Source organism: Chlamydotis macqueenii, chromosome 2 (genome assembly GCF_036417535.1).
Source record: "Chlamydotis macqueenii isolate bChlMac1 chromosome 2, bChlMac1.mat, whole genome shotgun sequence".
NCBI lineage: Eukaryota > Metazoa > Chordata > Aves > Otidiformes > Otididae > Chlamydotis > Chlamydotis macqueenii.
This window is the reverse complement of record NC_141557.1, coordinates 43,861,306-43,877,450: the sequence shown is the minus strand read 5'-3', so window position 1 is coordinate 43,877,450 and position 16,145 is coordinate 43,861,306. Positions and strand designations below refer to the sequence as shown.

Sequence of the window (16,145 nt, the reverse complement as noted above, 5' to 3'; positions counted from 1 at the left end):
TCGATCCTTTAAATACCAACACAGGAGTTGCTTTTACTATTTCCACATGCAAAAAGACAGTCTGGTCCGACGTGTTCCTGCCTACTTCTGTCCTCTAAGCTATAGTTCGCAGTGATGCTGCTGACATTTTCAATAGACATTGCTATAGCAAGAGAGTAGAACCTCTCATTTTATATCTGTCTCTTCACACAATACCACACTCTCATCTTCCAAAATAGGAATTTCCTTCTTCCAGCAAGTTAAATAATGCTGACTTTTACTATTTTTTCATGAAGTAACTTTCCAAGTTTAACAAAGTAACTGTCAGCTGACAGAAGCTACACTTCAGGTTTTTCTCTAAAAACAATCTTATGAAAAGATGCTTATTTTTCACAGTTTTAATACAAAGATTATGAGATTAATCATAAAAAAGAAAAGTGCTTGTTGTTAGCCTTAGCAAACAATTCTCCTAATAAGAAGAACGTAAAACTTCTAAGAAAAAACTCAAATTTACATTTTGCTATTCACATCTTGCTTTGCACAGGCAACAAAAACATACCCATCTGTTTAATTCCAGCTTCTTCATTTTCTTTCAGAGAAAGGAAATGTTCCAAATGCATTAATACAATTTTGCAATGTTTGCGTTAAAAACAGCTCAGGAAGTTATTTACATGCCGTCAGCACAAGATTTAAGATTAAACTTAGAAAGAGTTTTAAATGAAAAATTACCTTTAAAAATATGAATTTAATAAAATTTTGTTTGAGATTGTGGCAGACAGATGAGTAGACATTTGCCTTAAACATTCCTTGGTGCAGAAGATGCGAGCTTTGCTGCAACTGTTGCAGACTTTGCAAGAGTGAGATACCAGTTTCCACTCTGCAGAAGCAGGACTGAGATGGTATTCCATGGCTTTGATGCCTGCCAGCAACGAACTGGGCATGTGCAGGGTGCTAGATCATCGACCTTGGAATGGTCTCATCTGATGCGATCCCCCGAAATAGTCTCCCTGCAACCACACAGGATATAACCACCAGCCTGTGCTGAACCAGAACATGTCTACCTCGCATGGCATCACGTCCACCATATACATGCATGAAGTTTCTTGGAACTGGGTGGAGATTTTGGAACTTAGACTGTATAAAAATGGTGCCATCAGACGCTAGGGTGGGACCCCCACCACCAAGACACCCAGAGCAAGAAGGACTAACGGGACGCCACTGGATCCACTGGTAGTGATATCTTCCGTAGCGTTCTGTTTGTCTCTCTTCCTCTCTTTCTTTTAGGACCAGATCTAAGAACATGACTTGTTTATCCAGTGAAGCTATCCAATTAAATTATTTTATCTAACCACATACCTTGTATTTTGTATTAATAAATCATAAAACTGGTCATTTGGTGTAATTTCACCTTAATTTAGTCCAAGGGAATCACGAAGTTGGTCACTGGTCCCAAGGGGAGGGAAGTCATCCTATATAGCTCCTTTTGGGTTATGACAGAGATTAAGGAAGAGTTGTATACTTAAAACCCATGACCTATACTACCATGGCTGATCTATGCAACTTTATATCACTTCATGCCTTTTAATCAGGCAAGAAATCCACAGTATTTTTAAACAAGTTAATCTATCTTTAATTTGCTTTTTGTTTAGACCTCATACCGTGCGTTTCTTTGAAAGTCTCAACTCACTTAACAAAATATATTGCAATCAAAACCAGATGACAAGAGCACACAGAATATACACAGCTTTTTAGAAATGCAACTGGAGAGTTCAATCTGTAGGATGCATGATGAATAATGAAGCAGGAACAAAAGAAGGCTACAAAGAAAATACACAAGTTTCACCTCAGTATTTTTGCACCTCAAGAACAACAATTTATTTAAATTCTTCTGCATTTCCAAAGAGATACTGGTATCTTGCCTGACTTGCCTGGAGTTTGAGTGTCTGCTGACTAGCTGCTCAGTTTGATGGGCACACTCACCTCTAGTGCCCTTTCACAAGATTTGTCTGGAATAAAAATGAGCTGGGACAGAACTCCTCTACCAAGCAGAATTTAAGCTAGCCAGAAAACATCAGGTTGAGGATATTTCAAAGAAAAAAAAATCTGTAAAGCTTTTTCACTAATTTTATGGATCTATACACACATGGATTTCTTTCCTGCTATCCTCCCACACCGTCACAGCATTTCAAAGCAATGGCTGTGAAGCCAAATTACGAGCTCCACAATCTTGAGAAATTGCTATAATGCAGTAACTCCAAAGCATGTTACACTAAAGTATATCCCATTAGCTCGGTGCACAGAGCCATGACCTCGTTCTTCTCAGGACTTCCAGTGACAGCTCTCAAGATAAAATTATCAAGAAAACCAGTATGCCAAAAATTATGTTATTATAGCTATCAATCTACTTCCTGCTGAGCAGGAATCAGAACTCCTTAGCTTAAAGACATCATTCATTGGCTTGGTAGCTTTGCAAGTGAATGGTGTCATTTACACATAATTTCAACAGAGAAAAGAAAGCAATACAAAATAATTATCCAAAATATAAAAAATAAAAAAGTAAGCCAAATTATCTACTAAACCACTACATCCATCAGAAATGGTTCCAGGATAGATATCAGATAACATGAAATACAGTACGATTGGCCAGGGTGCCAAGAGACTAATGCCTTCCTTTCACAAATGGCCTGTAAATTAACCTGAAATAAAGTAGCAATAAGAATATGTTTAAGCTAGTAATTTCTTCCTGTCAGCCTCAATCTTGTTACCAAAAAAATTCCAGATGCATAACGGTCTGAAATAGCTTTCTTCCTACTCAAGTAATTTCTGTATGTGGTTATCCACAGCAACCTTATGCCGTGTATATCCACAAAATATAAAATATAAGAGTGCTCACATTGTGTAAGACAATGAAGAGAGAAATAGTGTTGTCAACAGACACAAAGGATTAATGTCAACTTCTTTCTCCTTTTTTTTTTTTTGAGAACACACTGTTGCAAAAAGAAAAAGGGAACTAAAATGGTTTTAGAAATACGTTGATCAGTTACATGAAATCAATGCTTGATCATGGCCATGTGTCAGTTAAGTGAAAGATGTAGAAAGAAAACTTGGGAGATGGTGAGACAATGGCCTGAAATCCAACTCCCAGAACACGTTGCTCCTGAATTTCCCATCTGGTTCTTCTGGAGGTGTTGTGTAGCAGTTTTATATATTATATAAAGCACAACAAACTTAATTCTTTAAATGAAAATACCCTGTTTTTTTCTCCAGGGATCACCATTCCATCTGTGTACCAACTGCAGCCTGTTAATCTTACCTTCAGAGCACCACAAAGCTCAACCGTATCTGCATCATCTACTACAGTTATTCGGAAGTTTGGAGTCTGCAGGAGTTCTTTGAAGAGAAGGCCATTTTCCAAGATTTTGCTACCTGTTGAGAGGGAGAAAGGAAGGCTAAAAAAGGAATAATTTATTTGGGCGTTATTTAGCCTTTCTCGTGCAAGCCAAAATACTTAAAAGCAGAGATAAGGTTGTTCTATCTTCATCCTAAACAGACCCCTGCTTTAAGTCACTAAGGACATGTCTACATCACACTTAAAAGCTCTGCACCAAGTTACTCTGGACTGCTTCATAATTCATTGTGTGCTCAGCAACAGATTCAAAATAACAATTCTATGAATTCTCTATGCTCTCTCTTTTTTGATCATTCTCTTTAAAAAGAACAGTTAATAATAAAACAAAGGTGAATTAAAAACACAGGTGCAAAAAAGCAGGTGCAATTCTAAATTATTTTTAAGGCCTGCATTCCAGAAAAAATACCTACTGATAGAGGCATGTCAAGGATGTTTTATTAATTGAACATGCTGCCACTGACAAATGTTTCCAAGCCCTAAGAGGTAATTCAACCACTCAAAACTGAGTTCAATGCAAAAGCTGTTAATGAAAGGTTACAAAGCTGAAAATGCACAAGCTGTAAAAATGAACACTGAAAAAATAACATGAACTCTGTGCTATTATGTATGACTATCTGTATGTGTATACAGACACAGACATATGCCTGTCTAGACACTGTGAAATCCAAGACTTTGCGCTGCAAAGGTGTGCAGACATCAACAGAGAAATAAAACTATGCCTAGCTTTTTGGGGAACTAATTATTTTGAGAAATTAAAATAACATAATTATACCTTAAAAAAAACCCCACAACAACCCAAACATGCATAAAGACACCATCTGTTACCATAACACCTGAGCTGGAGAACAGAATATATGATCATTTATCCTTTAAAGCCATGCAGACCCAAGAAAAATCTTAAGCACAGTAACAAAATACAGCAGTTTGTTACGTGGAGGGTGATAAAAAGCATGCTTAGTATTTCACCTGCTAAGGTCAAAATTCTAGTGAGACTAGATAAAACTGCACTCCTCTCTCTCCCTCAGTATTGTCCTAGTATTTTTTGGAAGTAAAAACATTCTAGGAAATTCAACATTAAAATAAGAAGAACTCAACAATTTCTGATAACAACCAATTAATGTTGAAAACAATTAAATTTGAGCTATGTGGTGTGCAACTGTGAGGACAGAAGCATGTTTTTAACATTCTAATTACTTGGAACAGTACCTATCGTGGTTTCACAGAATTTCTCTGCTGCCACCTCATTGGCAATGTTAGCTCCCATCAGCACACTGATGTCTATTCCCATCTTCTCTCGAATAATATCAGAGATCAGCTTGAGTCCCTCCGGGCCTTCATCTATTCCCTGCAGCCAACATTACATGGAATTACTAAAAAGTCATTCATTAGACACAGCAGAGAAGAAAGCACATCACAATCAGTCTTGTCCACAGGTGAGAACTGCAACAAGGCCTATTCAGATAGAGACTAAAGATGACAGACTTGCTACCGGTGAAACTTCTGCTATTGTTGTGACCTCTCCAAGCTGTCTTCTTTTCATTGGAGATAGCACCTTAAGAATTAGGATAAAATTTTAGATGCTGGTAACAGTTTTTATTCCATGCTCAAAGACCTGATTCTAATAAGTGCTGAATATTTAGCTTTGTTAGTTCAGAAACTCAGCTGCTTATTATCGGTGTATCCTCACTAAAACCAGGGAAGCATCGCCAATCCATCAGCTGTGAATCAGGCCTTGCATTTGGATTTGAAATTGCACTACAACTCACAAAATGGCATCCCAATAACTTGTTTTGTGAAGAGGTATCTGAACTGAAATATCAGAGACAGATTTCCTTATGTATAATACCAACAGTTTACTAGTAAAAACACAGCTTAATAATTTTGAACACTACTACAAATAGAACAGCCGTTGACAGATATGTAGAAAGCTGAACAACTGAGAATAATTTAACTTCTAAGGATATTTTTAATCTGTATTTATAATACACTCTTTGCAAAGCGTGGAAGTAGGGGCAGAAATAGGACCTTAGAAAAGATCACCCCACAGTCTAATGCTGCAATGGAGAAGAGTCTGCTACCCTGACTTGCTTGAACAAAGAACGCCAAATGAGACCATTTCCTTCTCAAACAATCCTTTTCTCCTAGTCTGCTAAATGCAGACTCCTTTTGAGTTTTTAGAACAGGGGCATGGCAGGCACGGTACCAAAATGATCTTTCTTTCCCACAGTATACCACCTATATACAGTACTATATTTTAATGTTGGGGATTTGGTACTTTTGAGATAGGTAACTTTGAATTATGACTTAAAGGCAAAAAGGCAGTGCGATCCTCTGCTACTTCCAGATCCACATACACACACAGACGCTGCGTTATTTTTCAATCTGTATCACTTAATGCACAGCTTTGCGTTCTCATCTTTAATGAGCCATACAGAAAGAATCTGAAAGCAAACACACATGCACATGTTGTATTTTTCCTTCACAGTGTCAAATATCCCCACAAAATAACTGTAAAGCACTTCCTGTAAGCAGGCAATTAATAAACAGAAAAGCATGCACACACTGAGAACAACTCTAAAAATGTGAATATGTACACAACAATTATTCATCCAAGTGAAAGGAGATCAGAGAGGCTTAGGTGTCAGATTCAGCCTCGCTAAGAAACAGATGCAACTTCTGACAAAGTCAAGGAGAGCTGCACCTGCTTCTTGTAGAGTTAAATCCAATACTGAATGACAAGGTGACAGGAGAAGGAACAAATACACCTTCCTCCCCAAAAAACAAGGCTCCAACATCAGCATTTCCTCTGGGCAGCAATGATCCCCAAGCGATCCAAGTTCAATTCGGTGGTCTTACTGCTTGTGCCGTAACATGCCTGCCAGAGCAATCTGTGAGGCCTGTACACAGGTAGATGAAAATGAGACTGATGTTGAGGCTGCTTGAAGAGTATTTTGAGTGACCTCCACCTATCCTGCTCCTGTGCTCACTTCTGTACTGCATCGTAAGCTGTATAGAGTTCCTCCCTCCACATCCACACAAGGATTTGTTAGGTTTTCATAGACACTACTGATCGGAACTTATGTAAAGCAACATAGCTGCAAGTGTTTCAACGGGAACACACATTAACCAGCAGACAAATGTCTTTACTTCCCAAAGACTCAGTTTTATTATTAGATGTTAGGCTCTGCTTGAAGATTAGACTGTCAAAAGAAAAGAAAAAAAAAAAAAGAAAAAAAAAAAAAAGACTAAAAGATGACACACTGCTAACTTGCCAAGCAATTTAGAAAGCACATAAACAAGACATCCCTCTAATGATGTCTAATTTTTCAGAGCAGAACTGCACTTTAACTGCCAAAGTTAACACAAGCCACTTTAATAGCATGAGTGTGGAGCATAATGAGACCACTAAAAATATGACTTTGATGAAAACAGCATGCATAAAGAAGGCACAAAAGTAGAGGAAATAATGCATTCTTGCCTCTACTACTTAAGTTTCGTTGTTGTGTTAAATCTCTGCCCTTTCTTCTTAAATGATAGTTTTAATGATGCACAGTTATGCCTTTTCATAAAAGCTAACACGTACTTTGCATTCTCCTGCAAAAAAAAAATTAAAAGGAGCCTCACAGCATTTCTTTCGAAAGACTGCTTACTGATGCAGTGTCACAAGGTGACAGTGGGAAGCTGCCTGGTATCAACTCTGCTTTGCATGACAGGTGTCACTATTTCACTTCCACTACACTAAGTATGAGCTTTTTGTTTTGTTGGGGTTTGGAATATATATATAAGATAAGTACCCCCCCCCTTTTTTTTTTTTTTTAACACAGTCATTAATCAACACTCCATTGAAGCACTGGTAATCAATACTCAGATCTGTAATCCCAAGAGAATATAGGCCCAGACTCGGATTTCAGATATGCTGACATAAATCCTCATTTACTCTATCGATTTCATTAGTTATTCCTGTCACTAAGGACATGAGAACATAAATCACATTTAGCAAATCAAAGGAGACTAAGGTTTCTCTTGAGCTTATAGAAAAAGAAGCATAAACGGACAACTTCAAAGCAATAAACTTAAGGGCATCTAGGACAGTTGTGCAGTTCTGATTCTATGCAAGGCAGTGTTAAAAGAGCTGAATATTTTATCCTTCTACAATATGAAAAGTTTTTCTTCAAAATGCAGCAGGTGCACTTGAAAAGCATTACTTTTTCATACATCTCAGCAATATACATCAGGTCAGCACTGACAAAACAATACAGATTTGATGGGCTTAGTTAGCCAAACTAAGAGAGACAAGCTTGCCGTAAGTAGTGATAGGGGGTTTTTGGTTTTGGGGTTTGTTTTTTGGGTTTTTTTGTTTGTTTGTTTGTTTTTTTTTTTTAAGCACAGATCCATAAATCTATCCTTTTCCAGAAATGGCAGTAGACAAGGGACTGTGTGCTGATAAAATGGCCTGCTCTCAACTAAGCACAAAGCAAAAACAAACCAGAATCTTCCAGACCTTATGGGAATAAGAAGCCCACCCATACTTAAAAATTCTCCTCCCATCAGAACTACAAACATTCCAGTGAAACACTTCCTGCACCTCTGCCCCCTTCTATTTCCTATGCTCAAAGCGGTTTTTTGGGCTGTGCTGAACACTCTCTTGTTGCAACACAATATTTGACATGAACGAGAGCACTATCCTCTCAGTCACATGAAATTCTCTCAGCAGTTCTTAAAATGATCAACTCAGCGTGTGGGATGTGCGTTAACAATCAAAGCGTTATGTGTTTTCTCTACTCTTCATCTAATGATGCATTTGGAAACAACAAATAAAAGATTGGAAAGCTTGGTGGTGCATAACATACTCACTCTTTCTTTCTTTTAAAAAGTTGTACAAAAAGCCTCATTTTCCTCTTCCTGAAAGCACTAGCCTAAAATAAAACACTGCATAACAATCCACTAATGACTGAGACAAATTCCAATCTTACATCTAGAAAGGTTTAATGGAACTATCAAGTAAATAACACAAAGAGACTTTCCATATCAAGCCATCTTGTTTTAGAAGATTCCATGACACATTCTCAGTTATTAATGCACAGTATGTATTATACCTTTATGAGAGTTATACCGAGTGCTTTCTTGGGTACTCGTCCTGTGATTTCATCGCAGACTTTATGAATGAACTGATGAGGAATGACAAAAACCAGCAAGTCTGCATCCTGTACAGCTTCATTAAGGTTTGGGACAGCAACCTGTGTAGTTATGGGAGAGAAAGGCCAAATAACTTCTTAAAATTAACACTACACACAAGTTTTATCTGGTAAGTAAAAGCACATTTTGGCCTTAACTGAATGCTACAAACTGTTGTGCTTCATCATCGAAAATAAGCAATAACATAAACTGCCCAGAAACACAAAAGAATTTAAGCTTTCAAACAAGATACTTTATGTCTTGAAAAGGGGCATCTTCCCAGCCACCAGTGTGGTTAGTGCAATGAAAATTCAAAATGTTCCACAACATTCAAGCAAGTACTTTGACTAAGAAAATATAAAATAAGAAGCTGCCTTCTCTTTGAGAAAATAGTATCTATTTTTGATAAATTAGTTTCTTTACTTAGTTCTTTATACACTCAAATTTCTTCTCTAGGCCTCTTACACCTACTAGTTTACATTCTCTTTCTCTGTACTTACAGATTTTGTTTATCCTTTAAGAAAGTGACCTACTTTGAAGTCACTTTCCAGATTCCACTTTTCCTAACACTTTAGGACCATTTTAAAATAACATTCAAATTCAAAATGTAGCAGTAAGATCGACCTATTGATAAAGAGAACAAACTTGAACGAGCAAGTAGTGGACAGCAGAAACACCATGCTTGCTGAAGTCTAAGGAAATGGGATTTCAACATCACTGCTAAAGAGAAAACTGCAATGCACAGCAATTCATGTTTTTCCTGCCCAAAATCTCTACTGAGTTGTCAGCTGCTGCAGTCTCTTCCTATACGTTTTTGGGGCAAGAGTCACCGTCAGCCCACCCACCATCAAGTTACACCAACACAGAACAGATGTGGAGTCCCAGTGCTTTGCCCTGGCAATGCTACACCTAACACGCTGATCTGACCGCACATGGTTGAAACGCAACTGAGAACCAGATAAACCGCAAACGGCTTTCAGTTTGCTTTAGAAATACTCTAGCTCTCATGCTGTGATACCTTCTAAGAGTTTCAGAGTACTTGAAATCCCTTCAATTCTCACTGACCAGCCAGCTCCCTTCCGAAGCTGACGCCAATTTTTTTTTTTTTTAAATGGGTATGGTCAGAGCTGTTAATCTTGCCCTTGTTTTCACGTTTGCTTCCCTATACAGAAGCTGAAGTACATAAAGACAATAGTTGGAGGGGGAGAGGGAAGAAAGTACAGTGCATTGGATTTACCTACCTGCGTAACTGCATAATTTTACTTGTTCAAATCTCTGATCTCATCAGTAAAATAGCATACAGTTTGAAATATTATAAACCCTAAGTTGTTAACAAAACAATTTTCTACCTCCATTCACAGCATGAGTAATATTCCCTCTGCTTCATAACTAGAATTTAGCTTCTGAGCCTTACCACATTATCTGGCAGCTTGTATCCAGGGAGATACTTCACATTTTCATGTTCATTATTTATGATATCTGTCAGTTTTCTCCCATTAATATTCTCTTCGAAGACCCACATCTTCACTGTGGAAGCAAATTTTTGCAGTTTTTTTACATTATTGCCTATTATTTTGGCAACTGCAGAACCCCTGCAGAAAAGAAAACAAAAATATTCCAGAAGAATTACAATTTTGCTCTAGAATAAATAGATTGTCTTTAAAATAAACAGGAATTGACAGGTTATTGGACCAGTTACTATGTAGCGTATTTGATCAAGTAAAACAAGTGGAAAAACACACCAGTCATTCACACCTGCTGCTTTTTCTAAAAAAAAAAAAAAATAAAATATTTCTAGAGTAGGTTGGACTGAAGCATTTACTGAACACGTCCTTACTTATTTAGTCTGCTTATTGGCTATCCAGTGAGAGCTGGGGTTGTATTTCCACAAATCAAATGGATTATATCTTCAAAGCAGTGGTAAAAGTGACATACTCAATTTTTAAAAATTGATCATTTTCACCCTTAAGAAACGGGAAGCTTTCTTTGCTCCAATGACTGACCCATCAATTACTGTACAATTTTGACAGGCATTTAAAGCCAAGAAGCATTTCTATCTTGCATAAGTTGTAAGCTTTACAGTTATGCTGCCAACCTCACAGAATTTAACTATTGCAACAGCATCCTCTGAATTTGCAGGCAGACAATTCCATTACCGTTAGCCTCATTCTCTTTCCAAGAACAGCATACAGTGAAACCTGTAGGATGGTGATAAATTTTACTACTCAAATCTCTAAGCAACAAATAAATCAATCAGAATTACTGAAGCTATACACAAGAGGAACAAACGCAATCTTCCTTTCCATTCCTAGCCTGAATGCTATATGGACGAAAAAGATCCAATTTCATAAAGCCTGTTAACCTAACTTCCTTTCCTGGGACAAGAAGGCAGCTTCATAATTACTGATAGCCTACTAAGCAGACCAAAAAAAAATTAGAAAGATGTGAAAAAAGTACACCATGTCACTGACCCGAGGCTTACATGTCTGTGTGTGTGTGTGGAAATTACATGCTTTATTAGGAGGTAAGAACACTTGAACTTTACAAATATAGTTATACACACACACTCCCCTAAATTTATTACGGACATTGCTTGAGATAAATTCATAGCTGGCAGCTAAACCAAACAGATTCATTCTGCTCCAAGGGCTTTTAATACGGCACAACTCATTGTGCAACGTTAAAGATGGGTGCTCTCACAGGCCTAAGGTCACTTTCCAAGCAGCAGTAGAAAAAAATATAGTATTCTAAGCAGGCCTTCTTCAGTTAAATTATAAAACTGTATGTGTTAAAAGACTAGAATTTATTTCTCTAACAGCACTTCACACACTACAAATTCGCCTAGGTTCAGGAGATGATACACAATTGTCAGCCAGCTCTTATCAAGCTCACGCTCTAGATCTGCATGCACACAGAGTGGTTTCTGCTGCAATGGCAGACACCTCACCGGCTCAGCCCCCAAAATTTCAGATCCACACAAACGCTACAAGTCACATCCAACACAACACAGTTACGTGTTCCTCAGAAAGTGCTTTGAGTTCCTTGAACAAAAGCACATTTACAACTGCAGATTTATATACAGATTTATATATAGTCTGGATCCTAATAAGTCACTGTCTTCAGTTTTGAACTTCACTACACATTCTTTGTGCTTAATTGATACAGAAACACAGAAATAACTGATTCAGCAACTGTCTGACTGGGATTTTCAAAGAGTTTGCCAGCATAAAGTTTGGCAGTGTGTACTACTTGAGCAAGACATTACTATTTAACACTTAAATGCCTTATCTGTCTTTTTTCAGCCTTTGAATGTCATATTAAAAAAGTGAAGATTTGCCTAGTCTTAGTTCCTGAATTCAAGAAGATTCTCCTGACTGGCTTCTTTGATTCTTCATTTCCTGTTATGTTGTAACAACTGTTGTAGGACTGAATTAAGCAAGCTCAAACAACTGACACTGAGTCTAAGACTGCTCTGTGCAAGGTGAAATACCAGCTCTCCACACCTGTTAATCCAACAAGCACGCCTATATTCTCTTCTGTGCCCTAATACTTCTCAGTGTGTACTCTGAAATAATTTACTGGAATGTCTGGCTCGTCTTGTATATTCCTGATGCATTGCAAGGCAAAGGAATGGGAATTCTTGCCAATTTATTCCTAACAATAACAGTTCCAGTGTGAGCTATGTTGCAAAACTTGGTGCCTGCAGCAGCACAGTTACAGAAAAAAAAAAACAACCATAGTGAAAGATTCTCTCATAAACCTGAACCCTGACATGCTCTAAGGGGTCGTTAATGCTATTCAAGTAATACAAGGCAGTTGCATGCCAAACAGCAGTTCTCTTTCTAGCAATGAGTATCAAAGGTACGCCCAAATGCAATCATATGCACTTATTTAACACTTCTGAAGAGCTGTATCTGATGCTCACTGAGCAAGACCACCCACTTTGTCTCCTGCCCTTTCATGTGACAGTCTATCACAGTTGGTCTGCTTTCCCCTCATCACTTTCAAAGTAAAGCACAAAACCCGAAAACTCCTAAACTTACCCTGATACCAGCATCAGTGAAGGGCACAATATGCAAGTGGCAAGTTACATCGTTAACTCTAGCACCTGTCCCTACAAAATCACCTCAGTTAAGCAGCAAGTTTTACCTTCGATTTTTCTACAGGTTCCTAGCTGTATGAACCCCTCTGTCTTGGTAACTTCCCGTCTCTTCCCAAACTCTGAAGTTTCTGTTCAAGTTAGGCAATCAGATTAATTAAAAACTAGTTCTAGCAAAACAGACAGAGATAAATTCTGGCTGTGCACACCTTGTTAACCTGCCCTGGATATGCTATGAGAAGAGCAAGCTATATAGTACATGTCCAATGCAGCGCATGCAGTCCTTTAAGTGAATCTGGGCACTGTCCTTGAACCCTGAGGCTCCAAGGCATATTCCCAAAGTGTATTCTCTTCACACCCAGGAAAGCTTATTTTATTCCCCATCTTAAAGATCCTAATACAATCACTTATCCACCAGCTGAGCAACCCTAAATGGGCAAGGCCAGCAAAAAGCCCAGCTCCTGCTCTTTGGTGCTTTGTGAGCCATCTGTTCCATCCCACAGTCCCATGATCTTCTGTCAGGTGTCCAGTCACCCTTGCCAAGTTAACTTCATTGTTAAGGTGACCTTCCCCGTAGCAAACCAACCAAACAAGTCTGACTGGAAGTAGTTTATCATCCAAAGTGATTGGTTCAACCCTTCTAAGCTCCTTTAGTGTTCTTTTTTCATCCCAGATATAGGTTGAAGGGTTGTAAGGAAGCAAAGATGTCCATAAAGTTACTGGCATTTGTGGGACAGAATAATCTCACACAGAACTCTAAAACCCCACAGTCTCCAAACTGCTAAGGATGCCAAACCTCACTCAGTTCAACTACTTAACATGCTTACAATTTAGGCAACACCAGTCACACACTCTTGTAATCCAGGCTTCAAAAATATATAACCCCAAAATATCAATTACAAGATGTATATAAATGCTTCAATTTCTTTTTATTTACCTGCTTTTGAGCATTAAATGTTTCCACTTTAGGACCACAGGTCCCAGTTCAAAAAGACACTTACATGCACACAGATACACAATTCAAATTAATTCCTATTTAGATCAATGGTTGCACATATTATTGAATCACAGCGCTCTTCGCAGTCAGGGTTTGGTGTCTGTTCCCTTGGACTTTGAGGAAGAAATCACCTACCTCTCCAAGAATTATTATTTTCAGAAACATTTGGGTGGGCAGGGGGGAGATGGAAGAGCTGTTGCACGTCTAATCATTGACATCAATTTAATATTTTCGATTACTCTGGTTTCTGCTTTCCTGTCACAAAAAAAAAACAAACCTGCCACACTGCTATCACATATGAAATAAGCCATCAGTTATTTGAATACATTTATCCCCAAAAGAAAGGAAAAAGTTGATGCCTGGTAATAGCATTATCTCCTTCTCTCAGCATCACAGGTGTGGCATTTTGCCACCCAAATATCCATCCCATTAGGCAGGAGCTTTTCTTGTTATTAAACTGACCCAGTGAGGTGAAAACAAAATATACATGCACGTGCCTATTGTAGTCATGAATATCTAGAAATCTCGCTTCTGCAAGTGTGTTTCACAGTGAATCAAGTATAAATGCAGTCAAACTTCCTGTAAAACTTTTTTTATAGATTTAAAGTATGGAAGAACCACAACAATACTCCCAAAAGACAGATAGGTCTAACTGCCTCATTTCCTTGACATATGCTCAGTCTCTCCCTGTTCATCTTACAGCTTAGTGCAAGGAAAGCAAGAGATGCTGCACTGAAATGTCAGTCATCCCCTCAACAAGACATCACAAAGAAAAACACAACTTGACAGTTTCTGATATTTTAAACTATGCAAAACAGCACCAAAAGCCAATGGCACGGAGGGGGCAGGGGGTGAGCAACAAGTCCTCTTTAACAAAAGGCCATTAGGTTTTGTTTAATGAACTGCCGTACCTTGGCTCTACACTGAACTCCTCTGAATTTAGATTTAGTTTTAAAAAAATAGAATGTTATCAGAAATAATGTATGTTTAGCATTAGCAATTAAAGTGACAAACTGTGAAGATATATTTATATAACAGAGTGTACTTAACTTATTCTCTGTAAATAGGGATATACAGCAAAAACAGTAATCAGGAAAGGTAAAGAAACTGAAAAAGCAAGACAAAGGGTTATGAACGTGATGCTCCTCTCAAATAAACGATTAGCAACTCTACAGCTTTCAGCGGACACAACAGGAAGTTTATTTAAGTCTAATTATAAGCTAGTGACAGATGCAGGAATAAAACCCCGTCTCAAGCATTCAGTGTGCCTCAGCATAATCAATTTGAAAAAGAAAAGGTATTTCAAATAACCTAGCATCTCGTAACTCTTTGAACTACCTTGGAAAGCAGCTAACACAGGAAAGAAACCCCAAACATCACTTTTGGAGAGAGAAGTGCACTTGTTACAGAAGCCCTACATGCAGCGCTCAGCTAGCAATGACGTACTGGAGAAGAAAATAATAAAAAAAAAAACCACACCACGTTCAGTATCTGTAATGCCTATGTCACCTGACATCGGACAAACCACACAACAAATACCAGGTTAAAAATATCCCAAAACAAGTCCTTCACAGAACAGATGGGTGCCTACAAGCACGCCAAAACAGGGCGCTCGACTCCGTGGACTTCAGGGCAGTGTCTCGGCCGCCGAGGGGGACGGAGGGCTGGAGAAGCCCACCCAAAAGCCACAGACAGAGCCCAGCTGGCAGCTGCCGCCGCCACCGCGCTTCACCACCACCAGCACCGGGGCCGTCGCCTCCGGGGCGCGGCTGCCCGCGCCGCCGCCACCCCTGAGGGGAGCGCGAAACCCTGAGCCGGGGCGGGGGGGGAAGCGACAGCAAGGCCCGGGCAGGCAGAGCCGCCGGGAAGGTCGGTCCTGGGCCGCCGCTGAGCTGTCAGCCCTCTCAAGAAGCCGCCGCACTCACCAGTTCCCCGAGCCCACGATGCAGACCTTGAGGGGAGCCGCGGAGAGCGCCATGGCAGCGCCCCGCCAACGGCCGCGGTGATGGGCTCCGTGAGGCGCCCGCCTTCACGTTCCCCCGCCTCCGCCGTCAAGGGGATCGCCCTCGCCTCTCTCCGCCCCTGCGGCTTGCTGGGAAGTGTAGTTCGGCCCCGCGTTCTTCCTTCTCTCCCTTTTGTTCGGTCTCTGGAGGGGTCGAGGGCTCCCGCCGTGGGGAGCCCCGCCCGGCGGGGACCCTTGCCGTTAGCCTCGCCCTCCATGACGGGAGCCCTCGACCAGAACTGTCAGCCCCGCAGGCTCTGTGCCATATCCTTATTGTCACCTCAACTAACACCATACCATTTCCGTCACGTGCTGCCACAACAAAACCCTTTTGCTTTCTCCTAGTGCAAGCTAGAAGAGCTGCAGAGTGAGCCTATGAAGCACCCGGATGTGGAAGAACCAGCCTATTGAATACTAAAGCCCGTCAGGCCCAGGAGGATCTTCATGAAATATGAATGTTTTTGAGTCCTTTCCCCTCAGCCTT

At 39.6% G+C, this 16,145-nt stretch overlaps 1 protein-coding gene and 1 long non-coding RNA gene across 4 annotated transcripts in view; one reads left to right on the top strand and one right to left on the bottom strand.

The window, feature by feature from the left end:
• The window catches only part of LOC147601637 (uncharacterized), a 29,838-nt gene extending 28,053 nt beyond the window's left edge, over positions 1-1,785 (top strand). For both annotated transcript variants that reach the window (XR_015257916.1, XR_015257915.1), the window contains one exon: positions 755-1,785. This is a non-coding gene — a long non-coding RNA (uncharacterized LOC147601637). The remainder of the gene's footprint in view (positions 1-754) is intronic.
• Positions 1-15,673, bottom strand: part of GPD1L (glycerol-3-phosphate dehydrogenase 1 like) — a 28,587-nt gene extending 12,914 nt beyond the window's left edge. For both annotated transcript variants that reach the window (XR_015257913.1, XM_086742750.1), the window contains exons 1-5: positions 15,585-15,673; positions 9,978-10,155; positions 8,485-8,625; positions 4,595-4,733; positions 3,293-3,405 (exon numbers count right to left, since the gene is read on the bottom strand). Coding sequence is in view for 1 of the 2 variants with exons in the window: in XM_086742750.1 (XP_086598876.1) it covers positions 3,293-3,405; positions 4,595-4,733; positions 8,485-8,625; positions 9,978-10,155; positions 15,585-15,637 (624 nt within the window). In the remaining variant the exon portion in view is untranslated. The remainder of the gene's footprint in view (positions 1-3,292; positions 3,406-4,594; positions 4,734-8,484; positions 8,626-9,977; positions 10,156-15,584) is intronic.
• Between the last annotated feature and the right edge of the window lie 472 nt (positions 15,674-16,145).